Source organism: Stegastes partitus, unplaced genomic scaffold, assembly GCF_000690725.1.
Source record: "Stegastes partitus isolate 25-593 unplaced genomic scaffold, Stegastes_partitus-1.0.2 Scaffold83, whole genome shotgun sequence".
Taxonomy (NCBI): domain Eukaryota; kingdom Metazoa; phylum Chordata; class Actinopteri; family Pomacentridae; genus Stegastes; species Stegastes partitus.
Window position 1 is genome coordinate 510,585 of NW_007577814.1, and position 16,325 is coordinate 526,909.

The window sequence follows — 16,325 nt, forward strand, 5'->3', positions numbered from 1 at the left end:
TTTAACCACTTTATCGTACTCATATATTAGGTTTTCAATCATTTAAACAACTTCTTGAAGCTTTTTAGCAGGTAAATTTAGCTTTAACAGCAGAAGTAGTGAAGTTTCTGGCTGTACAACCCTCACACTGACACACACACACACACACACACACTCTACATTCTTGGCTCTGATTGGACGCAGCTGAAGCTGTGGAGAATTTGCATATAGCAGACTGTAACACACACAAGCCCGTGCACCCACAGGAGGAAAGAATCCAGTAATAAACAGGCAGGTCATTGTTATGCTTTCTGTTCAGACTGAGTCCTCATTGCCTCTTTTGAACTGCTATGTGTAAGAGCCATACTTCTCTGTGTGGTTTGTACGTATTAATACCTGCATGTCAGTTCCTTTCTCAGGATTTTCTTACTGTGGATGTGAAAAATTCACAGAGCTTTTCAAGCTGACTCGTGTTTTTCATCAGAATATCTAACTTGTGTGCTCTGTTGCTTACAGGACTCTTCCCATGCTGAGATCAGATGGAGAAATCTGAAGGACCAGAACTCAGAGTGTTGGCCAACACGAATGAGTCGGAAAGCTTCCTCCGTCTTCTGAGCCCTGAAGTGACAGTAAATCAAATATTTCATGTTAATCCACATCATCATGAAGTTCTACCAACCTGCTGCATGGATCACGTCTGCAGAAGCCCGTGTACAAGTGGACATGTGAACGAGGAGTTTAGGAGGCAGTCGGCTCATGTTGCGCAGCATGTAGAGCCGATGAGGCACAGAGAGCCAGACGCTAGAGGAGCGACTTCTGCCAGGATGAATCTCCATCATCAGCCTCCTGCGAGCTGCTTTCTGGATCCTCCAGAAAACATGCAAAATGGCTCGAGAGGAGAGTGCTGCTGTTGGGATTGTAGACCTAAAGAGTTTGGAACAAAAGAGCCTGCAAGCAGAGACACAACCAGGTAACTGAAACAACTACCTCTGTATGTTTGTGTACAACAACAAAAAAAAGATTACAAATTGGTTTTAATTGCAAATACATATCCAGCAAAGCATATCTATGATTTTAACATTCAGTGGGGAGGATGAGTGCAATTCTCAGAGTGATGTAGAGGAAGAACTCGAGGCTCCTTTGCCGCTGAGAGCTGACAATGAGTGGCAACAGTGGAATCCCTTTTTAATTCCTCACCATTACATGCACAACTACGGTAAGGAAACAGCTCTTTTTATTGTTTGTCATTGGTTTGCCTTTATTAGTGAAATGTAAAAAAAAAAAAAAAAAAACAGTACAAAGAAAGTTGGGGGGGACGGACATCCTGTGGCTTTTACTTACTAACTTTTTGCATAATAAAATACAAGTTTGTAAGATAAGATAAGATAAGATATGCCTTTATTTATCTCACAGTGGAGAAATTCACATCGTTGATAGCAGCATTCAACAGAGGTACACATATACGAGACAGGAAAAAAAAAAGAGTAAAAAATGTACATATAAATACAACTTAACTGGAAAAACAGCAAAGCAGTGGAAAGGTTTCCTGCTGTCTTACACAGTGAGGACAAAGAGCAGCAAAGAATGGAGACGAGGCAACAAACCTGTTTTTAGTGAATCTTTAGTAGAGAGTTGAGAAGCTTTATTGTCGTTATACTGAGGTTGAACAACAATATAACTAAATTTGGATAGTTTTCATGAGGCATTATAACATTAAATAAACTATTTTATATCAAGGAAACATCAGGATTTAATAAAGTGCAATGTGGAAATAGAATAAAAAATATAATTAAGTGCAAATGCATCAGATAGACAGCAGAAGTATTATATATATATATAATAAAGCAGTATTTGGCAGAAAACAGAAACCGACAGAATACATAACATTTGAAGAACTGAGGTGAGCTTTTAGTAAACCTTAAGACATGAGTGTTGGAGAGTACAATGTGTTTTTATATGTTGATTAAAATTACATTATTATTATAAATAATATTGTATTTGGCAGCCTGAACATGATTGACTATAAGCAAACTTTATTTTTGTGTAATTGGTGTGTTTATGTCAGAGTAACTACAAGTTGTGAATTTCACTTTGACGTTGGAACAGTCATTACAAATAGTTTTATTCTTTATCACAACATTCTCATGCATTAATGCACAGGATTAAGTCTTTGCCTCTGAATCATAATTTAGAAACTTTACTCCTCCATGCACAGACCCACCTCATGAAAAGTTTGAACTGTATCGACAGGTCTCCGTCACGCTACGGATGTGAGGAATTACAGCTCCGCGGCAGAAGGCGACTTCAACTCTGTCAACAGATGCTTTCCTGAGCCGTGCCACCGGTCCGCTCCCTGCCAGCACAGGAGGCCACAGAATGAGCCACAAAACTGGTAAAGGAAGATCAGAAAAAGCCTAAAAGCCGCACTTCCCACTCCCTGAGAAATATGGTGATGTGACAGCCTCTACCTGTGTGTTTTTTATTTTTCTGTATCAGGCTTCAGCATCATGACAGCTTTGTGCCTGACAGTGTGGCTCAGGGAAGCGTCACTGTCAATGTACCTCAGTTCTCCGTCCCCCCCGTGGAAGAAGTCTCACAGGTCAGCGTGATGAACCTGAACTCGGCGGGAGCGGAGAAGTCTGTCCCACATCCGCAGGAGAAAAGAAGAACCATTAGTCTGCCGGATCAGTGCCGTGAGTCGTGTGCTTGAGCTTCAGGTGTTCGGTTACCTAAACAGTTTAATATCTGAGAAGCGTGTTATTACCAAAACTAGTGCATACCAGAGGTGGCAAGGTGAGAGGCGATTAGTCCGGGTGTGGTATTATGTTTATGGGTCTTTATAAACTTGCTAAACCTGTTAAGAGTGCTTGTTAAAATGATTTAAAAACAAAAGATACACTCAAAGTGCTTGTATTGCTGGAACAGGAGGAAAGCAAAGTTTACTCATTAAAGTAACGTAAAAATGTACATTTTTATTTTCAAATGTTGTCGTTCAATCTGATCAGACAAGCACATTCTAACTTCTTCTTGATTAAATTCAATTACCTTTAAAGTATTTTTGGAAAGGTGAGCAAAAGTCGAAGAAACTGCACCGAAAAACAGAAACAGGCTCACACAGGAATGCAGTAAAAATCAGTTATGTCAAACTTACTGTACGTTTATGATCATTGTTAACTGCTGTTTGTCAGTGTGTTGAGATGTCGCTTCATTTTTATGAAAATGCTTTTTGTTGCATACATTGGATTGGATGTTTCAGTACAACGTGCAACAAACAGCAACTTCTAGTCTTTGAAATAACAGACACTGGTCTCAACAAAAACTGGACTTCCTTCAATATTTAGTTTCTATATTTTTAAGGAGAAGGCACATTAAACATTCCTGCAAATGTTAATGTGCAGCTGCAGGCTTTTGGCAAGCTGCTCTGAAAACTCTACACAGATCAAGACAAATCTCGAATCTTGGATTCCAACAACTCATCCAAAGCTGCACGAAGAAGTAACAGCACAGCGACCAGCACATATCAGAGAAATACTGTGATTTGGTCACTTGGTGTAACTTTGGATGATTTTATGATCTCCTCTCTTTTCAGGAAATGTTTTTATAACGTACTCTTCGGACGTGTCTTCAGAGATGGTCCCCTTCGTAGACTTCCTCACCAAGCAAGGTTTTCGACCTGCTGTAAGCTCCCACATCTTGACAAAAGTGACTCTATTTGCTCCCAAAATCACATAAATGTTCAAATTACAGCTCCAGCTTTAATTTCCCAGATGGATTTATTTGACAATCCCATTAGACGCATGGACATCAACCACTGGAAGGACAGCTACCTTGAGGATGTAAGTGGATATTGCAGTTTAAATCTAATTCTGGCACATGTTTGTGTTACTGTAGTTGTGTTACTGCCTGAAAATTGTGTCATTTGTATTGTCAGATAATCTGTAATGACAAAATCTGTCTAAATGTGACTACATATGTATTTTCTGGAGTCTATCCCAGCTGACTGAGGGTGAAGGCAGGTTCACCTGGACAGGTCACCAGTCTATCACAGGGCTACACTTAGAGACAGACAACCAAGCACACTCACATTCACACCTACAGACAATTTACAATCGCCAATTAAGCTCAATCTGTTTTTGGACTTGTGGGAGGAAGCCAGAGAACATGCAAACTCCATGCAGAAATTTAATATAGGAACTGACTTTCCATAGTTCAGCTGATGTATATAATAATGTTCAGTGTTTTTTGTTAGCAGCTGTATGTGTGTAACGTGTTTCGCGCTCTGAGTGATCATAAACAGCTGAGAAGAGGTTCCAGGTGAGGCAGGCAGTGACAGCAAGCTAGATTAGGTACGATGTACAGTTAGCAAGTCAAGTGCAGCGAAGGAAGATCAGGAGACTTTTACAATAAAGCAACGGATATTTTGTCCAGAAGGAGCAGAGCATGGACTTCATTTAAAGGTAAAGGTAAGACCACAATAACTTAAAAAAAAAAGAGAAACGTTTTGTGGGCTACCGCTTGTATGTGTAAAGAAACATAACCCGTCAACTGCTGCCAATTAAATGGCTAATATGCTCCTGTGTAGAGTGCATACTGTATATTTGTAAATCAGATTGTGATGAAGTCAGAGCCTCACCAGCCATGAACCTCACCGCACATCACTGTAATGGTGCAAACCACCGAGCCACCTTGTAGCCCAATGGTTAACTCAATATTGCATATTTAGTGCGTTGGTGTAGAGAACTGACAGTTTTCAGCATTTTTGTATGTCAGTTGTCTTTCGTGGCAGCGTCTAAAATGTGTTTGTTTGTTTGTTTTCAACAGCCATCAACCCTGATTATCATCGCCATCAGTCCCAAGTATAAGGCAGACATCGAAGGATCTGTGGTGGACAATCACGGTCTGCACACTAAATATATTCACTCAATGGTGAGAAAGAATCATTGTTTAGTGAAGCTGAAGTATGTTGTTAAAATCAGGAAAATGTGTTTGAAGTATCACAAATGTTATGTATGAAGTAATCAATATGCAGAAAAGAGGCCCTGTGGTTGGTTTAATTCTTTATTTTCAGTTAGTTTACTGATGACTTTCTCAGTCAGTTCATTTTTTGGTTTGTAGAACAAAAAAAAACTGTAATTAAAAAAATAAAAATAAAATCTGCCACCTTACAAGTTTCTCAAATTTGTACTTAAACACACTACTTAAGTAAACACTGGAGTATTTGCACTTAGTTTGAATATGAGAAGAACTGCTAATATATATATTAATATTTAAATCTGATTTTCACAGATGCAGAATGAATACATCCAGCAAGGCAGCTTGAATTTCAGATTCATACCAGTTCTCTTCCTCAGTGCATCGCAGGTCAGAAAGCAAGTTCAAAGCTGTATTTTTTTTTTTTTTTTAACAACAAAGTTTTGCTGCTGTTACTCATTTTCCTGAGATTACTTTCCTGTTACTAAAATATTCATCTGTCCACACTCCACACAGAAGCATGTCCCGTGTTGGCTTCAGAACACGCGTGTTTACCGCTGGCCGCAGGACACGGAGGATTTGCTGCTGCGGCTGCTGAGGGTGGAGCGCTACGTTCCTCCTCCTGTTCCTGTGGAGCTCACACTCATCATACGGCCCGTGAACTCCAGTGCTGCACCTACGCTGTAAAGACACACTAGTGTTTGATGTCTGAGCACATTTGTTTTACTCGTGCAGCCTGTTTATTTGAACATCTCAGAGTTTATCCCATGTAAGTCAATAATAGCTCAAGTTCTGTTTTATCTAATGTACAGGGTTTTTTTTTCAGATGTTTCAATAAAGTCTTTTCTCTGTGTACATATACACAACATAAAACTTTGGCTAAGCTGTGAAGTTCTTGACTATTCTAGGTAGCCTTGGAGTTTTTCTGAGTAAGCAGCTGTACAAAAGAGCGCAACTCTTTTTTCACTCATGCACAAACCATTTGCATCCACCTAGAATTCATCACTGACATTTTCCAGGAAAAACAAGGTATATTCAGAACAAAAAGCAGACCTGCAGCAGTCCTTCTGCAAACTAGTCACTCAGATAGTTTCCAAATGAAAATGACTGTGTCTTGCCTGACACAGTTTATAAACCATGTTTTTCTCTTTTTTGTTGTTGTTGCAACGATTATTATCACGGAAACTTGGCTCATAGTTCAGCCTCGGTAAAAGGAGGCTGACGTTTTAGGCAATAAAGAAGTCAGTGTTTGTTTTAACACCACAGAGGAATGTCTTTGGTTTTTAGGTTGTAAGACATTTTGGCAGCAGCTCTATGGATGGCAATCAACCTGTCAGTCCACCACGTTGGTTAATTTATCTTGACAGTGATTTCACCAGATCTGGCATTCACAGCAGCACCATCTGTATCTAACTAAGATGGGTAATGTATCGGCATGTTAGCGCTGTTGTAAAGGCTTACAGCTCTAGAGCAGCTTTCTGGGTTAGGGTTAGAGCTCTTAGTCTGGCTTTTTAATGCTTTCAAAGAAAAACATGCTTTTCCTTTCATATATGTTTTACTTATTTAGCCATAAGCCTTGTTATAAACCATTTCTACTATATATTATACATGCAGGAAAACTGACATGGCAGTTAAAGCTGTTGCACATTGCAGAAGGTGTCACAAGATGGCACTGTTTTAATGCTGGCTCATTGGTGAAGTAATTTATAAATTTGGAAACATGTTTATTTTGAAGCTGCCAAACCATAAAAGTTGTGGGTGATGAAAAACGAAACCTCAGCACCATAAAATAACTTGTATGCTCCCCATGTAAGCACAAAAGCCCATAAACTTGAGAATATAATTTGCTGCTCATCGTCAAACCTCCTCTGTGTTGTTGTTGTTGTTGTTGTCTGTTCCTCCTCTTGGACAGCTGATTTGTTGATTAGCGGGCAGATTACAGCAGCAGCCAGTAGGGGTTCCCAGTTCGGCCGGCTGATCTTACACACCCTTCAACCGCCAAAAAAGGCCTGCCAGAGCTGCTGTTGCTCAGAGCTCCAGCTAAGAATAACCTGGACTTTCTGGGGTGTAGAGTTACCTTGCAGCCTCCCTGCTCTCTGCTCTGACCTATACCCATGTGAGGCACCAATAACACTGGGTGGGATATTCTGTCTGGTCCCCCTCACCCTGCCCAGCCCTGTGCTTAGCTTGGCTCTTTCCTCCCCTGCGTTGCTTTCCTTTGCCCCACCGGCCCCAGACCCCCCTCTTCAATGCTGCCGCACCGGCAGCTCCAAATTCTCCACCACCTTTAAGTTTACAATTTTATGCTTTAGTTTCCATTTTCTTCCATTTTTGCTTTTATCTTGGAGGAATTTGAACTGTGGAAGCCATGGAACAAGAAACAAGACTGTAACCACCAAGTGGAAATGGAATAATTTACTAACTTGGACTTTTTTTAATTATTTTTTTTTAACGTAAAAAGCTTGATGCTGGTTGGATTTACTGAGGCGCTCATTTCTGCATGAGGAGGCTTTGCCCCCAGCTCAGCGGATCCTACCTGAAATAGTCTCCACACCACCATGGCTGAAGGTACGACTGTTGCACCTGTTTCCTCAGCCAGCTGTTGGTCAAATTAACTGTCAGAAATCCTCGATAAATTATGCTGTGTAATAAATAAATGGAAATGTTTTGATAAGCGGTGTCCTCTTAGGAAGATGTGTTGAAAGTAGGTTGCTATAAATACAAGATATCATGTAGCCGGAGTATTAGCGTGGCTCTACTGTGACGGACGTGCTGCAGCTGACCTCCAGGTTTCCAAGAAGTCTGTCCTTAAATATAAGCAACAAATCAGTAAAAACAGTCTCTTACATCTCAACTCAATTAGAAATCCTACTAGCTTCTGCAGAGAAGTATTATCAGCATACTTTAACAGTAGAAATACTGGTTCTGGAGTAAAATGTTCACTTTGTCTGATATATTATTACTATGGCATGGTTCTATTGTTAGAACTGATGCATCAGTGTGTAAGTGGCATGTTGCTGCTGTAGGTAACCAAGATTGACTTAATTTGAACTATTATATATTCCTGACATGTTACAGTATTCAAATGTAGTCCAGTAGTCCCTGGTACAGGATCAGGCCCCTCCCCAGGGAGCAAGGTGAACAAGAGGCTGGAATGAGGAAAAAGCACTGCGATGATGCACAAATCAGTTTTTACTTTTAGGATTTTCTTTTAATATTTTTTGTGAACTCATAAATTATTTGACCTCTTTTGGCCTCAAAAAATGTTTAATGAATCTATCTGAGAAATTTAGAATAGAAAATGGCTCATAAACATCTGAAACATCACGACAAAGAGCCCCAGCAGGTTTCTCATGAGGTGTCACAAGCCAGGAAGGTTTGAAACTGCTAATATAATGTTAATAATATTTTTAGTTTATTTTGAGATTCTTTTAACGCAATGCCTAAATCTGTGAAATCAGCAGTAACTATAGCTGTCAGATAAATGTATTGGAGTTAATGTAAGATTAAATGAAAATGCTTAATTCTGTAACTGCAAGTTTTCAAAATTTTACTGAACTACAGTGTTTGAGTAAATCTACTTATTTGTGTTCCATCACTGGTTTCCAGACACTTTAAAGTCTCCTCATTTTCTTGGATATCCTGCTCAAACAAGTGGTTTTTCACTACTAAATGTTTTGTTTGTTAAAGCTTCACAGCTTTAGTGGCCATGAAAAGTGCAATAACGAGAAATTTGACTTCAGAATTAGTGCAAATGTTTGGTGGAACACTGGCGCCATCTGTCCATCCTGAATAATTCAGTTGATGGAAGGAGCTGTTTGGAGTTCTTTTCATCACACACCATTTGTATCTGAGGAAGTGAGTCATGAGTCGGGCATGTTCAGAGTTCATTCACAGTTTGAAGGTGTCTCTAACACCTTGGCAGCAGGTCCAGGTTGGAAAGCAGAGCTGAACAGATACTCTCACACCCTGTCAGCTGATGACATCGAGGCCAGCGTTAAACGCTGTCACAGGCATTTTTCACCGTCCTGAACAAGTGGAAAATGCATGAATGCATGTGAACAATCTCCCTGCTGACAGATGAGTCCTGCCTTTTCTCACCTTTTCTGACAAATTACTGATAAATACAAAAATAATGAGAAAAGAAGTGCTATGTGATGACATATGTTGTAAACTGCGCTGTACAGATAAAACTGAAATGAAATGAACTGAAAAAACGCACAAAATGAACTGACAGCAGACAACGAGATTCAATAAACACAACGATCAGACACACAGTCACCATCATTTAATGTGTGAATCCTTTCATCGAGTGGGAAACAGCCTCCACTCGTCATGGTTTAACTGCAGCGTGTGCAGGATTAGACTAGAAGGCACCTTAAGAAAGATGCTGTTTTCCACTGCACACGTCCATGTCAGATATTTGACTGTCTAACAGTTGTTGTTTCATAAAATCATTGGGAGAAATGTACGTTTTTAATGCAAACAAATATTCCTAGTTGGTGGTTTACAAGATATTAACTTAATGTTAATAATAAACGTATATCAGGGGCTTATGCAGTGTTTATAAATGACCTACTAATAACTCTTCAGTTATGATCACAGTTAGCTTCTTTACTATGAACAAGTGTGCACAGTTTTTACAGTCTGAAGATTTTTTGTAATTTCACATGAAAATTTTCTGTGTTTCTTCTGTGATTCTTGTCAGATGTGGTCAAACTTCACATCACAGTTCTGATAAAGCAGCTTGGTCGTGCTTTTGGTCAGTTAACTTTCAATAAACAAGAATGACACTCAAAAGGTTATATTTCCTTATACCTAAGATATGACTTAAGCTACTTTACAGGGACTTTCAAATAGAGAATAATAATAATAAAACAGCGTTAAACATTTCTAGTATAGTTGATGCATCCATTAATTCAACATGCTGCTTCATGTAACTGTGGAAATTATATATTTATGCAGCAAAAGAAAACTTAGATGTATGTATTGTGGTTTCCAGCACCCAACTGATTCTAAATTTTAATATATATGGTGGATACCATCATTTTTGAATACACATAAATAAGCATATTTAGAATAGAATAGAATAGAAAAAATACTTTATTTATTCCAGTCTGGGAAATTACTGTGGTACAGCAGCAGAAAATACTATTTAAAAAATGACAAATAAAATAGGTGAATAAAATAAAATAAAATAAATAAAACAACTGTACAAAATGTGCAAATTGAGAAACCAGTGCAAAGACAGAGGGTTGGGATCCTTTATGAATATTAAATCTTGATATGTTCTCCAGGGAATATTTTTTAAAAAATGAAAAATGTCAGTGCCCTCTGGTGGACAAACTGTGTAATTGTGACACATAATATTGGGATTTCTGTAGTGCAATGTCATGCTGCTTATCAGCAGTGATGTGCAGCAACCACTATAAATACTCTGATGCTCACATACTAAAGCTGATACTGGACAATATGTGACACATGCCTATGTACTGGTTTAGCTTTTTCAATCTAAATATGCTTTGCAGGTGTTAGATAACACAATAAGCACTTAAACTCCAAATGAAAAAGAACCTCATGGTCCAGTGCAGCAGTTACAGAAGTTAGTTGAACAGTGTAAAAAGAGGAAACACCACTGACCCAAACACTGAAATGCCCACAGAATGATGTTTGAACCTCTGTTTTTTCAGGGGCCAAATCCGCCTCCACCGCTGCAGCCAGTGGGTCCAATGGAGCAGCAGCACCACAGCCCGGTTCGCTCAGGTCCGGAGCTCTGGGGCTCCTCAGGAAGCTGAAGATGTCTGTGGAGCTGCTGATCGCCCTGGCTGCTCTGCTCTCCTGGGTGGTGGTGGGTGTGGTGATGTTTGACTTTGTGGAGTACAAGGCAGTCCCTGGTAAGTCACAAACACCTAAAAACTTATCTCTTTAGGCCAGGGGTGTCCAATCCTGGTCCTCGAGGCCGCAATCCTGCATGTTTTAGATGTTACCCTCTTCCAACACACCTGATTCAAATGATCAGCTCATCATCAAGCGCTGCAGAAGCCTGATAACGATCTCGATCATTTGAATCAGGTGTGTTGGAAGAAGGGACACATCTAAAACATGCTGGATTGTGGCCCTCGAGGACCAGGATTGGACACCCCTGCTTTAGGCCTTCAGTCATCAGATAATGCAGGATTATCAACATGTTTACCATTACTTTTTTTTTTTTTTAGACATTCAGCAAATCATTACGGACCCTGTTAAAGCTGTAAACGACGCTGTTGATGAAGCCACCAGTCTGCTCAATAAGTTTCAAGGTACTGACATTACACTTTTTTCCCCTTTTTAAAAAGAAAATATTTGTTAACATGAGAATTGTATTAAATGTCTGACTTTTCTTTCTCCAGAATGTGCACCTGATTTAAGTGACCCCACGTCTGCTGCCATTTATGCAGCCGAGGAAATATCAGCAGCAAAAGATGGATTTGTTCAATACTATTCAGATGAGGAAGGTGTGACAGCTCACTCAAACTACAGCACACCACACACACACACACACAGGAAAATAACAGTTTAATATAAATGTCAAGTCACCATGTCTCTAATCATTTCTCTCCAAACCTGCAGGGACCTTCTACCTCAGCTACGTTGACCCTGTGGTCATTGGCAGACGAGCTTTCCATTCAACTAATGACTTCATGTGTGGACTGGTGGGCTGCTTCAGGGACACACTATGTGCTGCTGTAGACACTATATTAGATACCATACAGGCTATAAATAAAGGTATGTCCTGCATATCTCGATGCTTATTTCTGATATAACACTTTATTTTTGTGTTTCACACTGAATTAAATAACATTATATTAATGTACCATTGTTAATTTCGTTAAATTTAACCAATTCTATCTTTTAACTGCCTGGTTGAAGCATTAATTAATTAATCTTCTCCCTCACAAATGTTTGTTTGTTTTTTTTTTCTCAGGAAAAATAGATCTTAGCTACATTGACCCTGTGGTAATAGGCCGAGGTGTCTTCAGTGTTACTAATGAGTGCGTGTGTGGAGTGGTGGGCTACATCCAGGCTGTGCTCTGTTCAGTACTGGACATGATGCTGGATGTAGTGAAAGGTATTTACTCTCTTGTGTAACCGGTAGCCTTTTAACATCTAAAAAAAAGACTATTTAACACAGTTTTTAGTGCTGGATTTACAGACTGTGTCCGTGCTGACTGATTTTCTGATTGTTTTTTCTCAGGAGTCACTGACATTAGTTTCATGGACCCGGTGCTTATTGGCAGAAACGTCTTCAGCACTACTAATGACTTTGTGAGTGGAATCGTGGGCTCCGTCCAGAGCGTGCTGTGCGCCATCGTAGACAGTATCCTGGAGATAACTAAAGGTACCTGCTCCTTTGTTTTCTTTTGTTTTGTTTGTGGTCCAATAATTACATGTTACATTATCACGTCTTTTTGTTATTTATTTATATTTTCCAAACTGTGTTAGAAACTGATCACTAAATCAACATATCACTCATATCACTGGACTTAACAGATTACTAAAATACAAATACTGCTTGTTTTTGTAGTGAAAATGATGGATTACTGTTAGTCTTTAACTATTTTTAACAAGAAAGCTTTGAATCTGTCGAATGAATGAACTCACTGGAGTCTCTCCCTTAATGTGTGCTGTCTTTCTCAGGAACAACTGACATTAGCTACATTGACCCTGTGGTTATTGGCAGAAATGTCTTCAGTGTTACTAATGACTTTGTGAGTGGAATAGCAGGATACATCCAGGATGTGCTCTGTGCAATCTTGGATGTGATACTGGATGCGTTCAAAGGTACAGTACCTGCCAAGAGTTAGACACCTAATCCATGCAGCCTCATTACAGTGCACACAGAACACTGTAGCTCACTGCTGGCAGCTTTCACAAACCTCATGAGTGATTCTATTCTTGTCTCCGTTGATCAGATATTCAGCAGGCTGTGGGATTCAGTCCCATGTCGGTTCTGAAGACAACTGTGGAAATCACCAAAGAACAGATAAACTTGCTTGTGAGCTACTTCTCAGCAACCGTGATTGGCGAAGAAGGTGCGTTTCAACATCAGTTATGAAAAAAATATACCTTACACACCAGCTTCATGTCATAACATTCAGAGATATGAACATGCGGCAGAAATATTCTAAAAAGCAGCTTTTACTTCTTGACTCTTGTTCTGACTTTTCAGGCATCATGCCCGAAGTGTCCCTCGACCCAGTGAAAGTTGTTGAGGATGCTGTGTTGGAGTTCACAGACAAGAAAGATTTGTTCGTGGCTTACATGTCAAGCATGCTTGTTGGGGATCAAGGTGAGATTGTTTGCAAAAGCTTCACAGAAAATATTCTCTTGTTCAGAAAAATAAAAATGAAACTTTAAACCATGGTGCATTTCTTTGTTTGTTTCAGGTGAACCTGCCGCCCCTCCAGTTGTAAATGTAGTAACTGAAAAAGGTTTCACCTTTTATTTACTGTTTTAATTCATCTAGATGCATCTCATTAACAAATGACTGTTTAATATTCTTATAAATACAAATTTACTTCACAAAGCATCTTGGTTCTCTTTGTTTAGATGAAACTGTAGCTCCTCCATCTGACATCAATTTGGTAAGAAGGAAAGGTGAGTAACGTAAAGGCAGTATTTTATATGTTTCATTGCAGTAATACAGAAAATCTGTCCTTTAAAAAACAGGCTAAATGTCTTTCCTTGTATTTTCTGTAGGTGAATTTCTGCCACCCTTTGAAAAAGGTAAGACATATTCTCCACATGTTGCATATGTGCTCTTAACAATGTATTTTTCAACAGGTGCAATGTGTGTTGCCAGCATATAGAATGCATAGACTTGTTGAATGGTTTTTTCCATGTGTGTGTGTTTTTCTTTTTTTCTTTTCATGCATGTTTGCATTGATGTGCGTTTTTCCTGCCCTGTGATGGAACTGTTTCTCAGCTCTGCCTTGTGCTATGTGTTCATGTTCAGTGTAATACAGCATCCTTGGAGTCCTATGAAACTGTGTCAGTCCTGTTTGAATACATTTTATTTGTACGTGATACATTATGGCATGAACAAATGTGCATTATAACCACTGTACATCTTTATCATAATAAATGTCTCTATGCAACCACGTTGTGATGGATTTGGTGACTGCATTCCCCTCTTTCTTTGTGGAACTGACCATTTGCTGTAAAATTTTACAGAACTGTGCGTTATTGTGTTTTGCTGCATTGTTCTCGATCCAGTCATCGTGTTTTGTCTCCTTTTAAAAAAACGTTTCTCCGTGTCATACGTGCATGACAACTTGTTAATGATATGTGTCCTTTGCATTCCTCTGTTGCCCATTCCTGCATCCTGTGTATGACTCACTCATGCCATCTGTATTTCAACCATATAATTAACCGTCATATGTATACCTTTGGATTGTCTGAACTGTATGATGTGTTTTCATGAGGAGGACTTCGTTACACCCATGCATGTAATCATACAAGCCTGCACCACATGTTCAGAAGTTAGTATTTTTTTATTGTGGTAATATTTTGGAGAAGTGCTGCTGGAGGAAAAACACTGTCAACAAGTGTTATTAAAGAACAAATCTGACAGCAATCATTTTGTTTCTCAAGAAATTCCATGAAAAGACTAAAACCAACGATGAACCAATTCCACACATCTTTTGTCGCTGTAGTCGCATTCTCTTATATCGCACGCTTCTCTTCGGTTGCTTTACAAAACCTTTCAAACACAGCAGTGAGCCACACTGTGTAGCTCGTTCCTTCATTAAGATGTTCATGTGCACAACAGTTCACTTTGATGAAATCCCAGGCTGCAGGAAAAACTCACTAAACCTTCAAATATGCGTTAAACGATTCCTGACAGTTTTTACACCTTTTTTGTCAGAGTTGTTCTGGGCCAAGTAATTTTTAAAAAATTCTATTTCATGCAGCTTTTACACGTATCCCCTTGTTTCTGCAGGCAAGACTGTAGAATCTATATCTAAAAGCTTCCACTACGTCCACAACTAAACCCAAGTCATGCACACTTCAGCTAATAAAAACGTGTACAGATTCTTTATTTACATATCAAAATGAAAGATGCACTTTATACTGCCTGTTCTCTTTTCGCTGCCAGAAAAATGAAATCTTTGAATTGCTGCAAAATCAGTATCTTGTTGTTTCTGATTGGTCATAACTACTTGTTTTTAATGTGGCTGAATGTGGTTCCATTGTTAAAATGGCTCCATATGGGAACAACATGTTGTGAAAAAATGGTTCCACAACAAAGTTCATGCAGTAAAATATTAGTTACTGGATGTTTGTAACTTTAGTTCTATGAGTGCATTAGTCGCCACCTAAAGGGCTTCAAAAATGTTGTGATGTGACCAGAGGGGTTGTTGTTAGTTTTTTGGGGCCCTGGCCACCCAATGGTCACCCCTTGTCTCCACCCCTGAAAATAGGCCCCAACAAATGCATTATTTACTCCTGCTAGAGTCATTTTTGCTGCAAACTACAATTCCCAGCTGCTTTAGGAAGCTAGAAGGGCTTTGAAAAGATACTAGAAATAAGCCTTAACTATCAGTCTTCAGTAGAGGCGAGTATTGAGAGATAAACTAATTCAATATTGGTTTTGGTCATTTGTAACATTTGTTGACAGTAAGAAAAAAAATAAAAGAACTCCAGCCTTATCTTAAGAGCTAATTTCAATAATATGATAACCAAACAGTCCCTAACAGCAGCATGTGGTGTATAACGCATAAAGTCATGAATGGTCATTGTCATCGTTCACATTTCACCCCATTAAGTCCCTTCTGTACCATAACATACATTTGGAGCTGTATTTCCAAGTAAAATGCCAAAGATGTGAACATCAGACAGAAGAGATGATGAGGGTTCATGATACAGTTACAGAGATCTTACACGCTGCCAAAGATGAAGCTGCTCCTGCTACAGAGATAAGTGAAGACTCAAAGACGGAGGAGGAGGAGGAGGAGGAGGAGGCAGAAGTGCCCCCTGAAATCACCAGTGAAGCAGATGTGCAACAGGCACAGGAAGATGAGGGTATACACATGTTTTGTTTTGTTTTTTGTCTTTTTTAACAGTCACATTCATTAGATTGAACGTCCATAACAGGCACTAAATGTATTGCTGTCACGTCACTAGTGAAAAATGTCGACCTCGAAGAAAAAGAACCTGAAACACCTCTGGAGGACGAGAAAAGCCTTGATCATGACAGCAAAGAGGACGAGGAAAAGGAAGAAGATGATAAAGAGGAAGAAGAGGAGATTCCAACAGTGGAGGATGCAGAACAGCTGGAGAAGGAGGAGGAGCAGCATGAAGAAGATCAAGGAGAGAGAGACATAAAGACAGAG

General features: G+C 39.3%; 2 protein-coding genes across 2 annotated transcripts in view; both read left to right on the forward strand.

Moving 5' to 3' along the window:
• The first annotated feature begins 296 nt into the window (after positions 1 to 296).
• On the forward strand, positions 297 to 5,823 carry LOC103353778 (uncharacterized). Its single transcript, XM_008276913.1, has 10 exons — positions 297 to 361; positions 496 to 949; positions 1,065 to 1,195; positions 2,230 to 2,371; positions 2,476 to 2,672; positions 3,569 to 3,657; positions 3,747 to 3,815; positions 4,801 to 4,905; positions 5,266 to 5,340; positions 5,467 to 5,823. The coding sequence occupies exons 2-10, from the start codon at positions 519 to 521 to the stop codon at positions 5,635 to 5,637; spliced, it is 1,410 nt and encodes a 469-aa protein (XP_008275135.1). The 5' UTR covers positions 297 to 361; positions 496 to 518; the 3' UTR covers positions 5,638 to 5,823.
• Positions 5,824 to 15,836: 10,013 nt separating this feature from the next.
• LOC103353796 (axoneme-associated protein mst101(2)) overlaps positions 15,837 to 16,325 on the forward strand; it is a 35,746-nt gene continuing 35,257 nt past the window's right edge. Inside the window, exons 1-2 of the mRNA XM_008276942.1 lie at positions 15,837 to 16,014; positions 16,117 to 16,247. Of these exons, the coding sequence (XP_008275164.1) occupies positions 15,837 to 16,014; positions 16,117 to 16,247 (309 nt within the window). The remainder of the gene's footprint in view (positions 16,015 to 16,116; positions 16,248 to 16,325) is intronic.